The 14678-nt window shown below is 30.4% G+C and overlaps 5 protein-coding genes across 6 annotated transcripts in view; 3 read left to right on the forward strand and 2 right to left on the reverse strand.

Annotated features, from left to right (window-relative positions):
- Positions 1-763, reverse strand: part of LOC111688970 (glucose dehydrogenase [FAD, quinone]) — a 3162-nt gene extending 2399 nt beyond the window's left edge. Inside the window, exon 1 of the mRNA XM_023451476.2 lies at positions 710-763. Within this exon, the coding sequence (XP_023307244.2) occupies positions 710-763 (54 nt within the window). The remainder of the gene's footprint in view (positions 1-709) is intronic.
- LOC111681149 (flotillin-2) overlaps positions 1-14678 on the reverse strand; it is a 347120-nt gene that overhangs the window by 72313 nt on the left and 260129 nt on the right. The window lies entirely within an intron of this gene.
- Positions 978-4083, forward strand: LOC111688976. Its single transcript, XM_023451481.2, has 2 exons — positions 978-1289; positions 3746-4083. Exons 1-2 carry the CDS (start codon positions 1052-1054, stop codon positions 3865-3867), a joined length of 360 nt encoding a protein of 119 aa, XP_023307249.2. The 5' UTR covers positions 978-1051; the 3' UTR covers positions 3868-4083.
- On the forward strand, positions 4602-7851 carry LOC111688969 (glucose dehydrogenase [FAD, quinone]-like). The gene is made up of 2 exons (XM_023451475.2): positions 4602-5837; positions 5897-7851. The coding sequence occupies exons 1-2, from the start codon at positions 5526-5528 to the stop codon at positions 7448-7450; spliced, it is 1866 nt and encodes a 621-aa protein (XP_023307243.2). The 5' UTR covers positions 4602-5525; the 3' UTR covers positions 7451-7851.
- Positions 9266-11357, forward strand: LOC111688968 (glucose dehydrogenase [FAD, quinone]-like). The gene is made up of 2 exons (XM_046946682.1): positions 9266-9698; positions 9751-11357. Exons 1-2 carry the CDS (start codon positions 9399-9401, stop codon positions 11299-11301), a joined length of 1851 nt encoding a protein of 616 aa, XP_046802638.1. The 5' UTR covers positions 9266-9398; the 3' UTR covers positions 11302-11357.

Consider the following 14678-nt stretch of genomic DNA (forward strand, 5'->3'; position numbering starts at 1 on the left):
CTATCTATCTATCTATCTATCTATCTATCTATCTATCTATCTATCTATCTATCTATCTATCTATCTATCTATCTATCTATCTATCTATCTATCTATCTATATTTCTATGGAATGGTAGGATACTAGTTTGTTACTATTTGGTTACTAATTTTTTGCGTATAACAGTTTTCTATTACAATTTTAGCGTATAGTTTTTCTTTAAAAATTGCAATGTGTACTTTCATTTTCTCTTTTCACCACGTGTTAGTAACATTGTTAACAATTATAAAAATTAAAAAAGCTAATGAAAATAAAAACACCATTATTTGTTAATTACTTTGACTTAACTTTTATTATCTTTAAGAATCTAAAGAAAATAAAAAAAAACTAATTTATTTAAAACAATGCATTTAAACTTAAGTTACATTCATTACAATGCCACATTACAAACCAAACTTAAAGACAAAGTTAATCGGCAACTGTAATTTATAACAAAATGTATTAATCACATATTTAATTAGCTGCCGCACAAAAAGACAACAAAAAATTATATAATTTTTTTATTTATTTTTTTTAATAAACAAAACAATAATTGCATACAAGTATTTACAACAACATTTTTGTTATATACATGATTTTTATAAAAAAATAATAATAACAAAAAATCTAAACTGCCACACATATTTAAACAAACTCAAGGAGAAAATAAAACATAATTTACAAGTTTTACCTGTTTCCAGAGCCACCATTTGAGGCAAAAAGAATCAATAAGTTTTGTTGGCATTTTGGTGGCGCTGGCTGCTTTGGAATATATGTTTATTAGCAGGTGGAGGAGACACAGACGCAGTCATGTCTTAACTTTGGTTATATATAAACTTGTTATTTATAAATCTTAAAATAAACAACAAATGAAAAATTCTCCATTTATAAACAAAACAGGTGGTTGCCACAAGTGAATTTTCAAATTTTAGTTTATTAAGAAAACACCAAACGTCTTTTCAGTCAATTCAGTTCATCGAGAAAACTCCACGTTAAAACATCACTTTCAATTGCAAAGACTCAAAAAAATAAAATGCTACAAGCGATAAAGTTCCTAATCATTATTGTTGTAATTGGTTTATTAACATTTCGAGGGGTTAGCGGTGCTCCACAAGCCATTAGTACACAAAGTGAAATATTACAATCGAAAGAATTGAAAAAACATTTGGAAGTATTGAAGATACATCTAGAGGATGCCATTCAAAAGTTGAATCATAATATTAAAGCAAGACAGGCAGAATTTCAAGCCGAAATACAAACACCCGATAGTGGTGAGTGAAAAGATTTCGGATTAAGTTTTGAAATTAAAGAGATAATGAAAGAAATTGTTAAGTGTTTAAAGTCCAAAATTATCAAGATTTTTTTTAAAGAAATCTCTTCTACGAAGATATTATCTAATAGGAACCAGTTCTACTAGGACATTTTTTATCAGATCTACATAGAAATGTTTAATAGAAAACTGTTTTTTTGATGAAGTTTTATAAGGAAAACAATTCTACGAAAATGTATTCTCTGGAAAGTGCTCTGTCAAGAAGTTCACTTTAGAAAACTGTTATACAAAATGTTTTATATAAAAAACTGTTCTGTCAAGAAGTTCACTTTAGAAAACTGTCATACAAAATGTTTTATATAAAAAACTATTCTGTCAAGAAGTTCACTTTAGAAAACTGTTATACAAAATATTTTATATAAAAAATATTCTGTCAAAAAGTTCACTTTAGAAAACTGTTATACAAAATGTTTTATATAAAAAATATTCTATCAAAAAGTTCACTTTAGAAAACCGTTATACAAAATGTTTTATATAAAAATCTATTCTGTCAAAAAGTTCACTTTAGAAAACTGTTATACAAAATGTTTTATATAAAAAAACTGTTCTGTCAAGAAGTTCACTTTGGAAAACTGTTATACAAAATGTTTTATATAAAAAACTATTCTGTCAAAAAGTTCACTTTAGAAAACTGCTACACAAAATGTTTTATATAAAAAATACTGTTCTGTCAAGAAGTTAGCTTTAGAAAACTGTTATACAAAATGATTTAAATAAAAAAATTGTTTTACAAAAAAGTTTAATAAGGACTGTCTACAAAACTGTTATACAAAATGTTTTATATAAAAAAATTCGCTTTAGAAAACTGTTATACAAAATGTTTTATATAAAAAAACTGTTTTACAAAGAAGTTTTATAAGGAAAACTATTTAGTGAAAAAGTCTTGTACTAAAAGCTATTCTGTCAAGAAGTTTACTTTAAAAAACTGTTATACAAAATGTTTTATAAAGAAACATTGTTTTACGAAAAAGTTTTGTAGAGAAAATGTTTTTATGAGAAAGTTTTATTTATAAAACCGTTCTACAAAGAACTTTTTTCAGCAAACTGTTATACGAAGAACTATACAAGAAAGTAGAAATGTTCTACAAAGAAATTAACACTTTAAACTGTTATATTAGAATGTTTCACGATGAAGTTCTCTACAGCTAAACTGTTCGAAAAAGAAAATTCTATAAAAGACTTTTCTACGAAGAAGTTCCATTAGAATGCTTTTTATGGAAACAGTATTTCACTAGAAAGTTTTCTATATAAAGCTGTTATAAAAAAAAACGGATAAAATTGCCCCACAAAGAAGTTTTCTATAGTAAACTGCTCTAAAGAAAAGTTTTCTATAGACAAATTTTCTTTGAAGAGGTTTTGTATAAAACAGTTTCATTAGAAAGTTTTTTTTATGGAAACAGTGTGCCACGAAAAAGTTTTCTATACACAAGAATTATAAAATTATTCTACAAAGAAATTTTCTATAGAAAACTGTTACATAAGGAAGTTTTCTTTAGAAAACTTTATTTCGAATAAGTTTTGTATAAAACTGTTTCATTAGAATGTTTTTTAAGGAAACTGTGTTCCACGAGGATGTTTTCAATACAAAACTGTTATACAAAAAGGAGAAATTTGTTCTACAATAAAGTTTTTTATAGAAAACTGCTCTTTGAGAAAGTTCTACATATTCAAAACTCAGTTTTTTATATTCTACATTCTGCGAAGAAGTTTTTGATAAAAACTTTTCTACGAAATTCTTTAGTATAGAAAACTGTTCTACCAAGAAGTTTTCAATATAAAACTGTCGTACAATGAATTTTTCTACAGAAAACAGTTTTACATAGATTTTTTCTATAGAAAATCATTCAATGAAGAAGTTTTCATTACAAAACTTCATAACAAATGTGTTATCTAAAACTTTTCTAAAGAAAATATCTTACGAATGAAATATTTAAAGAAAACTTTTGTACAAAGACGTTTCCGAAATTTTCTATAGAAAACTTTTTTTTAAGAAAACTATTTTATGAAAATGAATTCTATATAGATCTAATCTACAAAGAATTTCTATAGAAAACTGTTCAATAAAGAAGTTTTCCATAAAGAATTTTTTCATAGAAAACTATTATACAATACAGTTTTCATAGAAAACTGTTATACGACGAAAAAACTGTTATACGAAAAAAAAGTGTTCGTTCTGCGAAGAAAACTTTTATGCAATAAAGTTTTCCATTAAAAACTGTTATACGAAGTAGTTTTTAACATTAAATTGTTATACAAAAACGTATTTAGAAAAAAATCACAGAAAATTGTTATACAAAAAAGTTTTTAATAGAAAACTGTTTTACAAAGAAGTTTTTCATAGTAAACGGTTAAAAATAAGTTTTTATAAGTCTGTTAAGTATTTCATTTGCATTTTAGAATACATTGAAGCAGCTTTGGGAATGCAACGTAAAGATTTCATAAGTGCCGCTGCAATACCACAAATACCGTTACCAGCTCAAACGATGCGAATTAATCAAAATAGTGGTCTTAGACGTTAAGCATTTTAAGAAGAAGAAGAAGTGTGTGGGGTCAAACATGTTTTTCTAATGATGACCTGCATTTAGTTTTAGCAATTTTATTATTTAGATATGTATAATTTTGTGTTTGTAAAGTTGTATAGCTAAATATTATATAAGAAAACATATTTATTTAAAACAAGTTAAAAAAATTATTACGAAATATTTTGCAAAATAAAATTAAGCTTATTAAATTAATTACAAAAAAAATATAATTTTGATTTAAAACATTATAGACAAATAGACAGACAAGTGAAGAGTAAGAGAAACAGACAAGCAAATAAAAAGCTCAACAAACACACAAAATATTTCTCCACAAACAACTTGCGGCCATTTAAGGAAATAGTTTTATACGACAGTAAACTAGTAAGTAAGTAGCGACTCAAGGAGGTGATAACAAATATGAAACGAATGACTAATGACCCCTTGTTCAATTCAAATTTCCTTTTTAGTTAAGTTTTTAGTATTATCTATGATTTTTTCTTTTTTAACAGTGGGTAATTGTGTCAAGTTCCATGTTTTAGGAAATTATCATAGATAGATATAAAGATAGATAGATAGATAGATAGATAGATAGATAGATAGATAGATAGATAGATAGATAGATATATAGATAGATAGATAGATAGATAGATAGATAGATAGATAGATAGATAGATAGATAGATAGATAGATAGATAGATAGATAGATAGATAGATAGATAGATAGATAGATAGATAGATAGATAGATAGATAGATAGATAGATAGATAGATAGATACACCTATTCGCTAATCAATATTTCACGTTTCACTTTTTTACTTGTAAACAATGAACAGCTGTTTCAAACAAAATAACTATTGTGAATGGATTGTTCACGACAAGTTCCCTTCGGTGTGAATGAAATGGAACAAAAATGTTACTTCTATGGGGGTGACAATTCATTTAATTAAATGGAGATGGGAAACTTAAACCAAATTCATTTTTTCGCAAAAGCTGAATACGTTTTTTTTTGTAATACTTGATTTAAAGTATAATTGGGATTGTAATGATGAAATGAAATACAAGAATTTATACCTTCTCGTCGGTAAAAATAAATGATTTTTGAATTTTCCAGAAAAATAAATGCTGAATATCGAATTATACTTATGTTATTTTCAATTCTTGCTGGAAAACCTTCGAAAGGACATGGGGATCTTAAACCGTAATAAGTGTAAATATGCTGGATGCAGATATTTGCCCATTTATTTCCCGCCTACTCGCGATGAGCTTTTACACATACAAAGTCCAATGCGGTCTTAGGTTAGGTTGGATTGATAGGAGGATGTATACTTCATCAAATCCGACGAAATACACCTAGGCCCTAATCGGCCCTATTGTGCGCTCATTATAATGAAAAAAAGGAAACTGAATGAATTATTTTTCAGTGTTCAGTATAACAGTATATAAATAAAATAAAATAAAATAACAATTGTTTTGTGTTCGCACAAAAGATTTAACTAAAATTTTGTTAAAATATACAATTAAAAGTGTAATTACCTTTTCGTATGCGATTAGCAGTAAGTAGCACAAGTTTGAACTGAACATTATAAAACTTCAAAATAAATACTTCGAAATGTGGCTTTAAAAGTCATTTACAATTTGTTATTTTTGGTGTAAAGATGAGCGGCGGCACTATGTCAACTGGAGCAGTTATACAAGACCAATGTTCTATAACGAGTGTGGGTGTAATGAATTCATTGGTTACACTATTAGTGCAGAGTTTATATAAGGCTCAGTGTAATATTTCAAGTAGTGATTACTTTCCTCAAGATTATGCAGAAACCGCATTGCGTGAGGGATTGGAGGCTTATGATTTTGTGGTAGTGGGTGCCGGTTCGGCGGGTTCAGTAGTGGCTAGTCGTTTAAGTGAAAATCCCAACTGGAATGTATTGGTCTTAGAAGCTGGGGGAGATCCTCCTCAGGAATCAGAGGTTGGTATTAAATTATTTATTTCTAAATATATTTAATTTTTATATATATGTATTTTTAGATACCCAGTTTCTTTTTTAATATACAAAATACCAATTACACCTATAGTTATTTAACGGAACCCAATGAAAGATCTTGTAAAGCTTTTACCGATAACAAATGTCATTGGCCACGTGGTAAATTTATAGGCGGAACTGGTGGCATAAATGGCATGATCTATGTAAGAGGTAACCGTTTTGATTATGATCGTTGGCAGCAAGAGGGTAATATCGGTTGGGGTTATGATGAGGTTTTGCCTTATTTTGAAAAATCTATTAGACCGGTTGGTAATCAAACTCATCCCCAGGGTTATGTTACTATTAATGAATTCCCACGTTTTGATGAAGATATATTCTCTATGATTTTTGAAGGCTCCCAAGAGTTGGGCATACCCAGAGTTAAGGAATTTGCTGAAGGTAGTTATATAGGTTATAGTCATGTTAAAGGTACCATAATGAATGGTCTAAGAGCTACCACTGGTAAAGGCTATTTGGGTAAAGTTTCTCAAAGATCCAATTTAAAAGTGATAAAAAATGCTCAAGTAACTAAATTGCACTTTGATAGCAGCGGTCAAACTGTTCAATCGTTGGAGTTCATAGTAAAACAACAAGATAAACTTAAAGTCCAAGTGAAACGTGAAGTGGTGTTGTCTGCCGGTACTATAGATTCACCCAAACTTTTAATGCTTTCCGGAGTGGGTCCAGCAAATAAACTTAAACCTTTAAACATACCCGTTATACAAAATCTACCCGTGGGTGAAAATTTACAAGATCATGTTGTAATATTAATATTTTTACGTCTACCAGCTAATACAACCGATCAGAAACTATTACTCGATAGTATTTATCAATATTTAATGCATAAAAAGGGGCCTTTAAGTTCTCATGGTACTGCTTCTCTTACGGGTTTTATAAATACTGACCTCTATAGTAAAGCCATTTATCCTGATATGGAATTTCATCATATTATGCTAAGACGTGGTGACATCTTGGGCTTGGATACACTTTTAAATGGTTTTAGGGTTAAGGACAATCTAAGACCTTTCTTTAGGGAAAATGTACAAAATTTTGATGTGTTAACCATATTTACAGTCTTGTCTCATCCCAAGTCATTGGGTGATATAACACTTAAATCTTCTGATCCACTACAGCCTCCCATAATAAATGCCAACTATTTATCAGCACCAGAAGATGTAGAAGTTTTATTAAGAGGCATGGAATATATAATGAGTTTAGAACAGACTCAAGCTTTTCAGCAAAAACAAGCGGAAATTCTTCGAATACCCATTAAGGAATGCGATCAATATGAATTCAAATCGGAACAATATTGGAGATGTTATTTTTCATATTTCTCTAGTACATGTTATCATCATGTTGGATCCGTTAAAATGGGACCTTTTGAAGATGCTAGCACCTGTGTAGATCCTAGACTAAAGGTTAAGGGTGTTAAGAATTTAAGAGTTATAGATGCATCCATAATGCCTCATGTTACTAGTGGCAATACAAATGCTCCCACCATTATGATTGCTGAAAAAGCTTCAGATCTTATTAAAGAGGATTGGTCTTCTTCAACTTAATGTTCAACATAACAAAGAAGAAGAATTATTGCGTGACTGCTAAGAGGAAAAGTAATGCAAGCTATAAGGTGAAGGTAATAGAAGTTTCATTTATCCTAGTGATTGTTATATATTTATTAAGTACACTTTTTATTATTTATTTAATTGACATTGTAATGTTTGTAAATACATAATTAGTTAATGCAATTAACAATTATATTTTAATTAATTTAAATTTGTAAATTATAGACACACTTTTTTCACTTTACATCATATATAACCTTCCCTGATTCTGCCTTTAACTTTGGCAATAATTACGTGTTCACAGAAGTTATTTAAATAAAAATTTTCGAAATTTTAATAAACAAGTCAGATTTCTTTATTCAGCTGTGCCGAATCTTATATACCCTTCACCAAGTATGTTTTAAAAAACAGTTTTTATCTATTTTGTATCTCTGCACACATGTCACACATAACATACACACAAACAAATATAAACTGTAGCAGAAAGAAATATTAACCGTTGTACTGTAATACCACCGTCAAACTGCATTACCACCCTCAAACAAATATGAGCTGTGTTACCAACATATTACTGCTTAATCTCCTTGTTGTTGTCGTTATGCTTTTATTTATAATTTGTTGAGAAAATTTTCAGAGGTAGTCTCAGATTTTTACTTATATCTCAGTTATTTATGGACCGATTTTTTTCAGACTTCTCGAAAGCATGTCTGACAGAATTATTGAAGATTTGGATCTCGAACATAAATGGAGTCTTCAGAAAATTGATTTCAACAGACAGACGGACATAGTTTAAACGATTCCGCTATCTAAGTATAAGGATCCAGAATGTATATACTTTATAGGGTCGGAAAATTATATTATAGAAATTACAAACGTTATGACTAACTTATATATACCCTTCTCACGAAGGTGAAGGGTATAAAAATAGTTATATACCAGCGGATCATACTGAACCAAAACTAGCACTTGGTATATTTATGATATTATACCATCCAAAGTCTGAGGGAAAATTAACTCGAAAATCGTCTTCGTCTCAAGATTCGTCCATAATCGAAAGAAAGCTCATTTGTGGATCCTAGACTTAAGATTAAAGATATTTAGAATTTAAGTGCAGTGGCCTTATATACCTAGTGCTAATATTCCCACAATTATGATTCAAGAAAAGGCATCAGATCTTATCAAAGAAGATTGCATGACTCGAAACAAAAGGAGGAGATCATGAATGATCGTGGTCATTGAAAGAACTTAAATATATAAATAACAAAGTTTGGAAGATTATACATCATTTTTAATATATTTTCGGTATCTAGATCTAGTCGAACAAACAGGCCCGCCACAGAATTTCATTTGAATGTTGAATTGAGAGAAACTTAAAAAAACAAATGTGGTTTTATTGTGAAAAAGTTTCATTTCTTTTGATATATTTTTAAAGAAACATTTCTCCATCCATGTTTTTATGATCTTGTGAGCCTCGAAATGATAAATGTCTCCTAGACTAAAGATCAGGGACGTTAAGAATTTACTTTTTATTATGCTTCTTATAATGTCTCACAAAATCTACAACTAGAGTGATTTGCAGAAACTGCATCAAATCTTATCAAAGAACATAAGACATACAAATACAAAAAAAGTGATCGTGAGTGATCGTTATTGCTAGAAGTACTTCAAGTGAACTTTTAATGATATTCTCAGTAATTTATGAAAATAAATATTGTGGACCTGATATAAATGCTCTCTAAATATAAAGCTCTTTAACATTGCATGATGATAATGATTTAATTTTGTATATTTTTAAGAAAAATAAGATCGATTTACATTAAAAAAGAGATTTTTTAAGAATATACTAATTTTTTTTAAACAAAACAAAAGATCATTAAATAATACTAAAATTTGAAATTATTTTGAGATTAAAAGTCATTTGCAGTTTGCATTGTCTTAAGTAAAGATGTGTTATATGGAAGCTGGTACTGCACCACAATGTCCTATACCAAGTGTGGGTGTAATGAATTCACTAGTTACTCTATTAGTACAGAGTATATATGCGGCTCAGTGTAATATTTCCCATGCAGACTATTGGCCTAAGGATTATGCAGAAACGGCTTTGCGTTCAGGTCTCGAGGCTTTTGATTTTGTGGTAATAGGAGCTGGTTCGGCTGGCTCTGTAGTGGCCAGTCGTTTAAGTGAAAATCCTAAATGGAAAGTTTTAGTTCTGGAAGCTGGTGATGATCCCCCACAAGAATCAGAGGTATAAAGTCTATAAAAACTATACCCAATAATTCTTAATATCTTTCTTACAGATACCAAGTTTCTTTTTTGGTCTACACAATACTAATTATACCTATAGTTACTATACAGAACCCACTCGAACTTCTTGCAAGGCCTTTAACGATAATAAATGTCACTGGCCACGTGGTAAACTTATAGGAGGTACTGGCGGAATTAATGGCATGCTTTATGTGCGAGGTAATCGTTTTGATTATGATCGCTGGCTAGAGGAAGGCAACACCGGTTGGGGTTTTGATAATGTTTGGCCCTATTTCGAGAAAGCCATAACACCAGCAGGAAATCATACACATATTTGGGGATATGTTCCCTACAATGATTTTCCACAATTTGATGAAGATATATTCTCCATGATTTTTAAAGCCTCTAGTGAATTGGGCATACCTCGAGTAGAGGAATTTGGTGAAGGTAGTTATATAGGTTATAGCCATCTCAAGGGTACCATAGAAAATGGTCTACGTGTTAGTACTGGTAAGGGTCACTTGGGTAGAGTTGCGCAAAGGCCCAACTTAAAGGTAATTAAAAATGCTCAAGTGACAAAATTGATTTTTGATGATAAAACAGTGAAATCGTTGGAATTTACTATAAAACAAAGAAAAGAACTAAAAGTGAAGATAAAACGTGAAGTTATTCTATCAGCGGGTACTATAGATTCTGCTAAATTGCTAATGCTTTCCGGAGTGGGTCCACAAGAAAAATTGAAGCCTTTAAATATACCAGTCATTAGCAATATACCCATAGGCGATAATTTACAAGATCATGTTGCAATTCAATTATTCTTACGCTTAAACGCCAGTCCACCTGATCAGAAACAACTGCTCGATAATATTTATCAGTATTTAATACACAACAAAGGACCGTTTACTTCTCAAGGCACTACTTCTCTAGCTGGTTTTATAAATACAAATTTATCATCTAACTCTCTCTATCCTGATATGTTATTTCATCATTTTATTATTAGACGTGGTGATGTTAATGGTTTTGATTTGCTTTTAAATAGTTTTAAAGTGAAATCACAATTCAGGCCCTTCTTTAGAGAGTCCATTGAAAACTATGATATGTTAATTATATTTGCCATATTATCTCATCCAAAATCATTGGGAGATTTAACACTTAAATCTTCTTCTCCTCAAGATCCACCCATAATAAAGGCAAATTATTTAACAGCTTCAAAAGATGTAGAAGTATTACTGAGAGGTATGGATTACATAATGAAGATGGAACAAACTGAGGCCTTTAAAGATAAACAGGCTGAAATTCTACAAATACCCATAGAGGAATGTGATCAATTCGTATTTAAATCTTCAGATTATTGGAGATGTTATTTTACTTATTTCTCTTCTACTTGCTATCATCCCGTGGGTACAGTTAAAATGGGTCCTTTATACGATGAAAGCACCTGTGTTGATCCTAGACTTAAGGTTAAGGGCGTACATAATTTACGTGTTGTGGATGCATCCATAATGCCTTATATTACCAGTTGCCAACCCAATGCTCCCACCATTATGATTGCAGAAAAAGCTTCCGATATTATCAAGGAAGATTGGTTGAACTATGATTTTTAATTGTAAAGTTTTATTATAATAATCTATGTAATATAATAAGTTCTATAAAAAGTTAATCGAAAGTTTTTTTTTTAATTTTTATATTTTTATTAGCGTGAGAATTGTAATTTTCTTCAGTGATATGAACTGACTTTTACAACTATCTACTACCTCATGTTCTATACTTTTGTTGGTTTCATTTTAATATGTGGAAATTGTTATTTAATCTAATTACATCTATGTTGAAAAAATATTGAATGACAAGCAGTTGGGATATACAAAAGATGTAAATGGAGTGTGAAATTCTATTATCATTTACAGTCAATAACTTTGAACTAAAACAAGTATGAATTTATAGTCGGACATTGCCGACCATATGATACCCTACGGACAGACAGACGGACATAGCTTAATCGACTCAGAAACTGATTCTGAGGCTATTGGTATACTTTAAGGTGGGTCTAGGACCAATTTTTTTGGATGTTACAAACCTCAGCACAAACGCATAATACCCTCCCCACTATAGTATAATGAATATACGAATTTCTTCCGACGAGGTAATAGTCAGTTCATCACGAGATACGAGAGCAGAACAAACTATCCAGTTAAAACAATATGAAAAAACTTAAGTATAGTTAACCTCCACGACAGGGATCTGCTGTCATTTGAATTCATAAATCTTCGGATCTATTCTGAAAAGATATTGAATGACAAGCAGTTGGGTTATACAAAAGATTTAAATGAAGTGTGAAATTCTATTATCATTTACAGTCAATAACTTTGAACTAAAGTGAATATACGAATAAGTAAGATTTTAACATAAAGATGCTATTAAATCTCTTCAGACGAGGTAATAGTCAGTTCATTACGAGATACGAGAGCAGAACAAACTCTCCAGTTAAAACAATATCGGTCCATAATTGATTCCCATATAAGCTCCCTACAGATAAAAACATTAGCACCGACTACTGTATAAGTTTTATATGAACTGAAATTTCACAACCAAATAAAATTAGGATCGTCGATAACTGGCCCTACCCTCTATAAGGTATCTTCTGAAAATCATTAGCCTAGTCTAATTTGTAATCCTGTCTATAGTCTAGTCTATAGTCTAGTCTATAGTCTAGTCTATAGTCTAGTATATAGTCTAGTCTAGTCTATAGTCTAGTCTATAGTCTAGTCTATAGTCTAGTCTATAGTCTAGTCTATAGTCTAGTCTATAGTCTAGTCTATAGTCTAGTCTATAGTCTAGTCTATAGTCTAGTCTATAGTCTAGTCTATAGTCTAGTCTATAGTCTAGTCTATAGTCTAGTCTATAGTCTAGTCTATAGTCTAGTCTATAGTCTAGTCTATAGTCCAGTCTATAGTCTAGTCTATAGTCTAGTCTATAGTCTAGTCTATAGTCTAGTCTATAGTCTAGTCTATAGTCTAGTCTATAGTCTAGTCTATAGTCTAGTCTATAGTCTAGTCTATAGTCTAGTCTATAGTCTAGTCTATAGTCTAGTCTATAGTCTAGTCTATAGTCTAGTCTATAGTCTAGTCTATAGTCTAGTCTATAGTCTAGTCTATAGTCTAGTCTATAGTCTAGTCTATAGTCTAGTCTATAGTCTAGTCTATAGTCTAGTCTATAGTCTAGTCTATAGTCTAGTCTATAGTCTAGTCTATAGTCTAGTCTATAGTCTAGTCTATAGTCTATTATATAGTCTCTTCTATAGTCTAGTTTATAGTCTCTTCTATAGTCTAGTTTATAGTCTAGTCTATAGACTAGTCTATAGTCTAGTCTTTAATCTAGTCTATAGTCTAGTCTATAGTCTAGTCTATAGTCTAGTCTATAGTCTAGTCTATAGTCTAGTCTATAGTCTAGTCTATAGTCTAGTCTATAGTCTAGTCTATAGTCTAGTGTATAGTCTAGTCTATAGTCTAGTCTATAGTCTAGTCTATAGTCTAGTCTATAGTCTAGTCTAAAGTCTAGTCTATAGTTTAGTCTATAGTGTAGTCTATAGTCTAGTCTATAGTCTAGTCTATAGTCTAGTCTATAGTCTAGTCTATAGTCTAGTCTATAGTCTAGTCTATAGTCTAGTCTATAGTCTAGCTATAATCTAGTCTATAGTTTGATCTCTATATAGACTAGACTATAGACTAGTCTATAGTCTAGTCTTTAGTCTAGTCTATAGTTTAGTCTATACTAGACTATATAGTCTATAGACTAGTCTATAGTCTAGTCTATAGTATAGTCTATAGTATAGTCTATAGTAGACTATAGTCTAGTCTATAGTAGACTATAGTCTAGTCTATAGTAGTCTATAGTCTAGTCTATAGTCTAGTCTATAGTCTAGTCTATAGTCTGGCCTATATGCTGTTCTTTAATTTAGTCTAGTCCCTGGTCTAGTCTATAGCCTAGTCTAAAGTTTAGTCTGTAGTCCAGTCTATAGTCTAGTCTATAGTCTAGTCTATAGTCTAGTCTATATTCAGGTCTATAGTTTTGTCTATAGTATAGTCTATAGTGTAGTCTATAATCTAATCTATAGTTTATAGAATAGTCAAACATGACCCCAGATTTTGCTAAAACTAATTCCGCTAGAACCGATTTCAACGGAATAAATGCATTCAATGGTGCATAATTACATTTGGTAATAATTGCTCTCAATTTATTTCGACCTTTATTTGAGATCAAACTGAAGTAGTTGTAAAAGGTTGAATGTCTATAGTCTAGTCTATAGTCTAGTCTATAGTCTAGCTATAATCTAGTCTATAGTTTGGTCTCTACTAGACTATATAGACTAGACTATAGACTAGTCTATAGTCTAGTCTTTAGTCTAGTCTATAGCTTAGTCTATACTAGACTATATAGTCTATAGACTAGTCTATAGTCTAGTCTATAGTATAGTCTATAGTAGACTATAGTGTAGTTTATAGTAGACTATAGTCTAGTCTATAGTAGACTATAGTCTAGTCTATAGTAGACTATAGTCTAGTCTATAGTCTAGTCTATAGTCTGGCCTATATGCTGTTCTTTAATTTAGTCTAGTCCCTGGTCTAGTCTATAGCCTAGTCTCAAGTTTAGTCTGTAGTCTAGTCGATAGTCTAGTCTATATTCAGGTCTATAGTTTTGTCTATAGTATAGTCTATAGTGTAGTCTATAATCTAATCTATAGTTTATAGAATAGTCAAACATGACCCCAGATTTTGCTAAAACTAATTCCGCTAGAACCGATTTCAACGGAATAAATGCATTCAATGATGCATAATTACATTTGGTAATAATTGCTCTCAATTTATTTCGACCTTTATTTGAGATCAAACTGAAGTAGTTGTAAAAGGTTGAATGCCATTAAACGAGTTCAGGAAAAATTCAGGGAAACCGCATGTCGCCGTACATAACGATCTTTTGATTCAAG

The sequence above is a fragment of the Lucilia cuprina genome, chromosome 3 (assembly GCF_022045245.1).
Source record: "Lucilia cuprina isolate Lc7/37 chromosome 3, ASM2204524v1, whole genome shotgun sequence".
In the NCBI taxonomy this organism is placed as follows: Eukaryota; Metazoa; Arthropoda; class Insecta; order Diptera; family Calliphoridae; genus Lucilia; species Lucilia cuprina.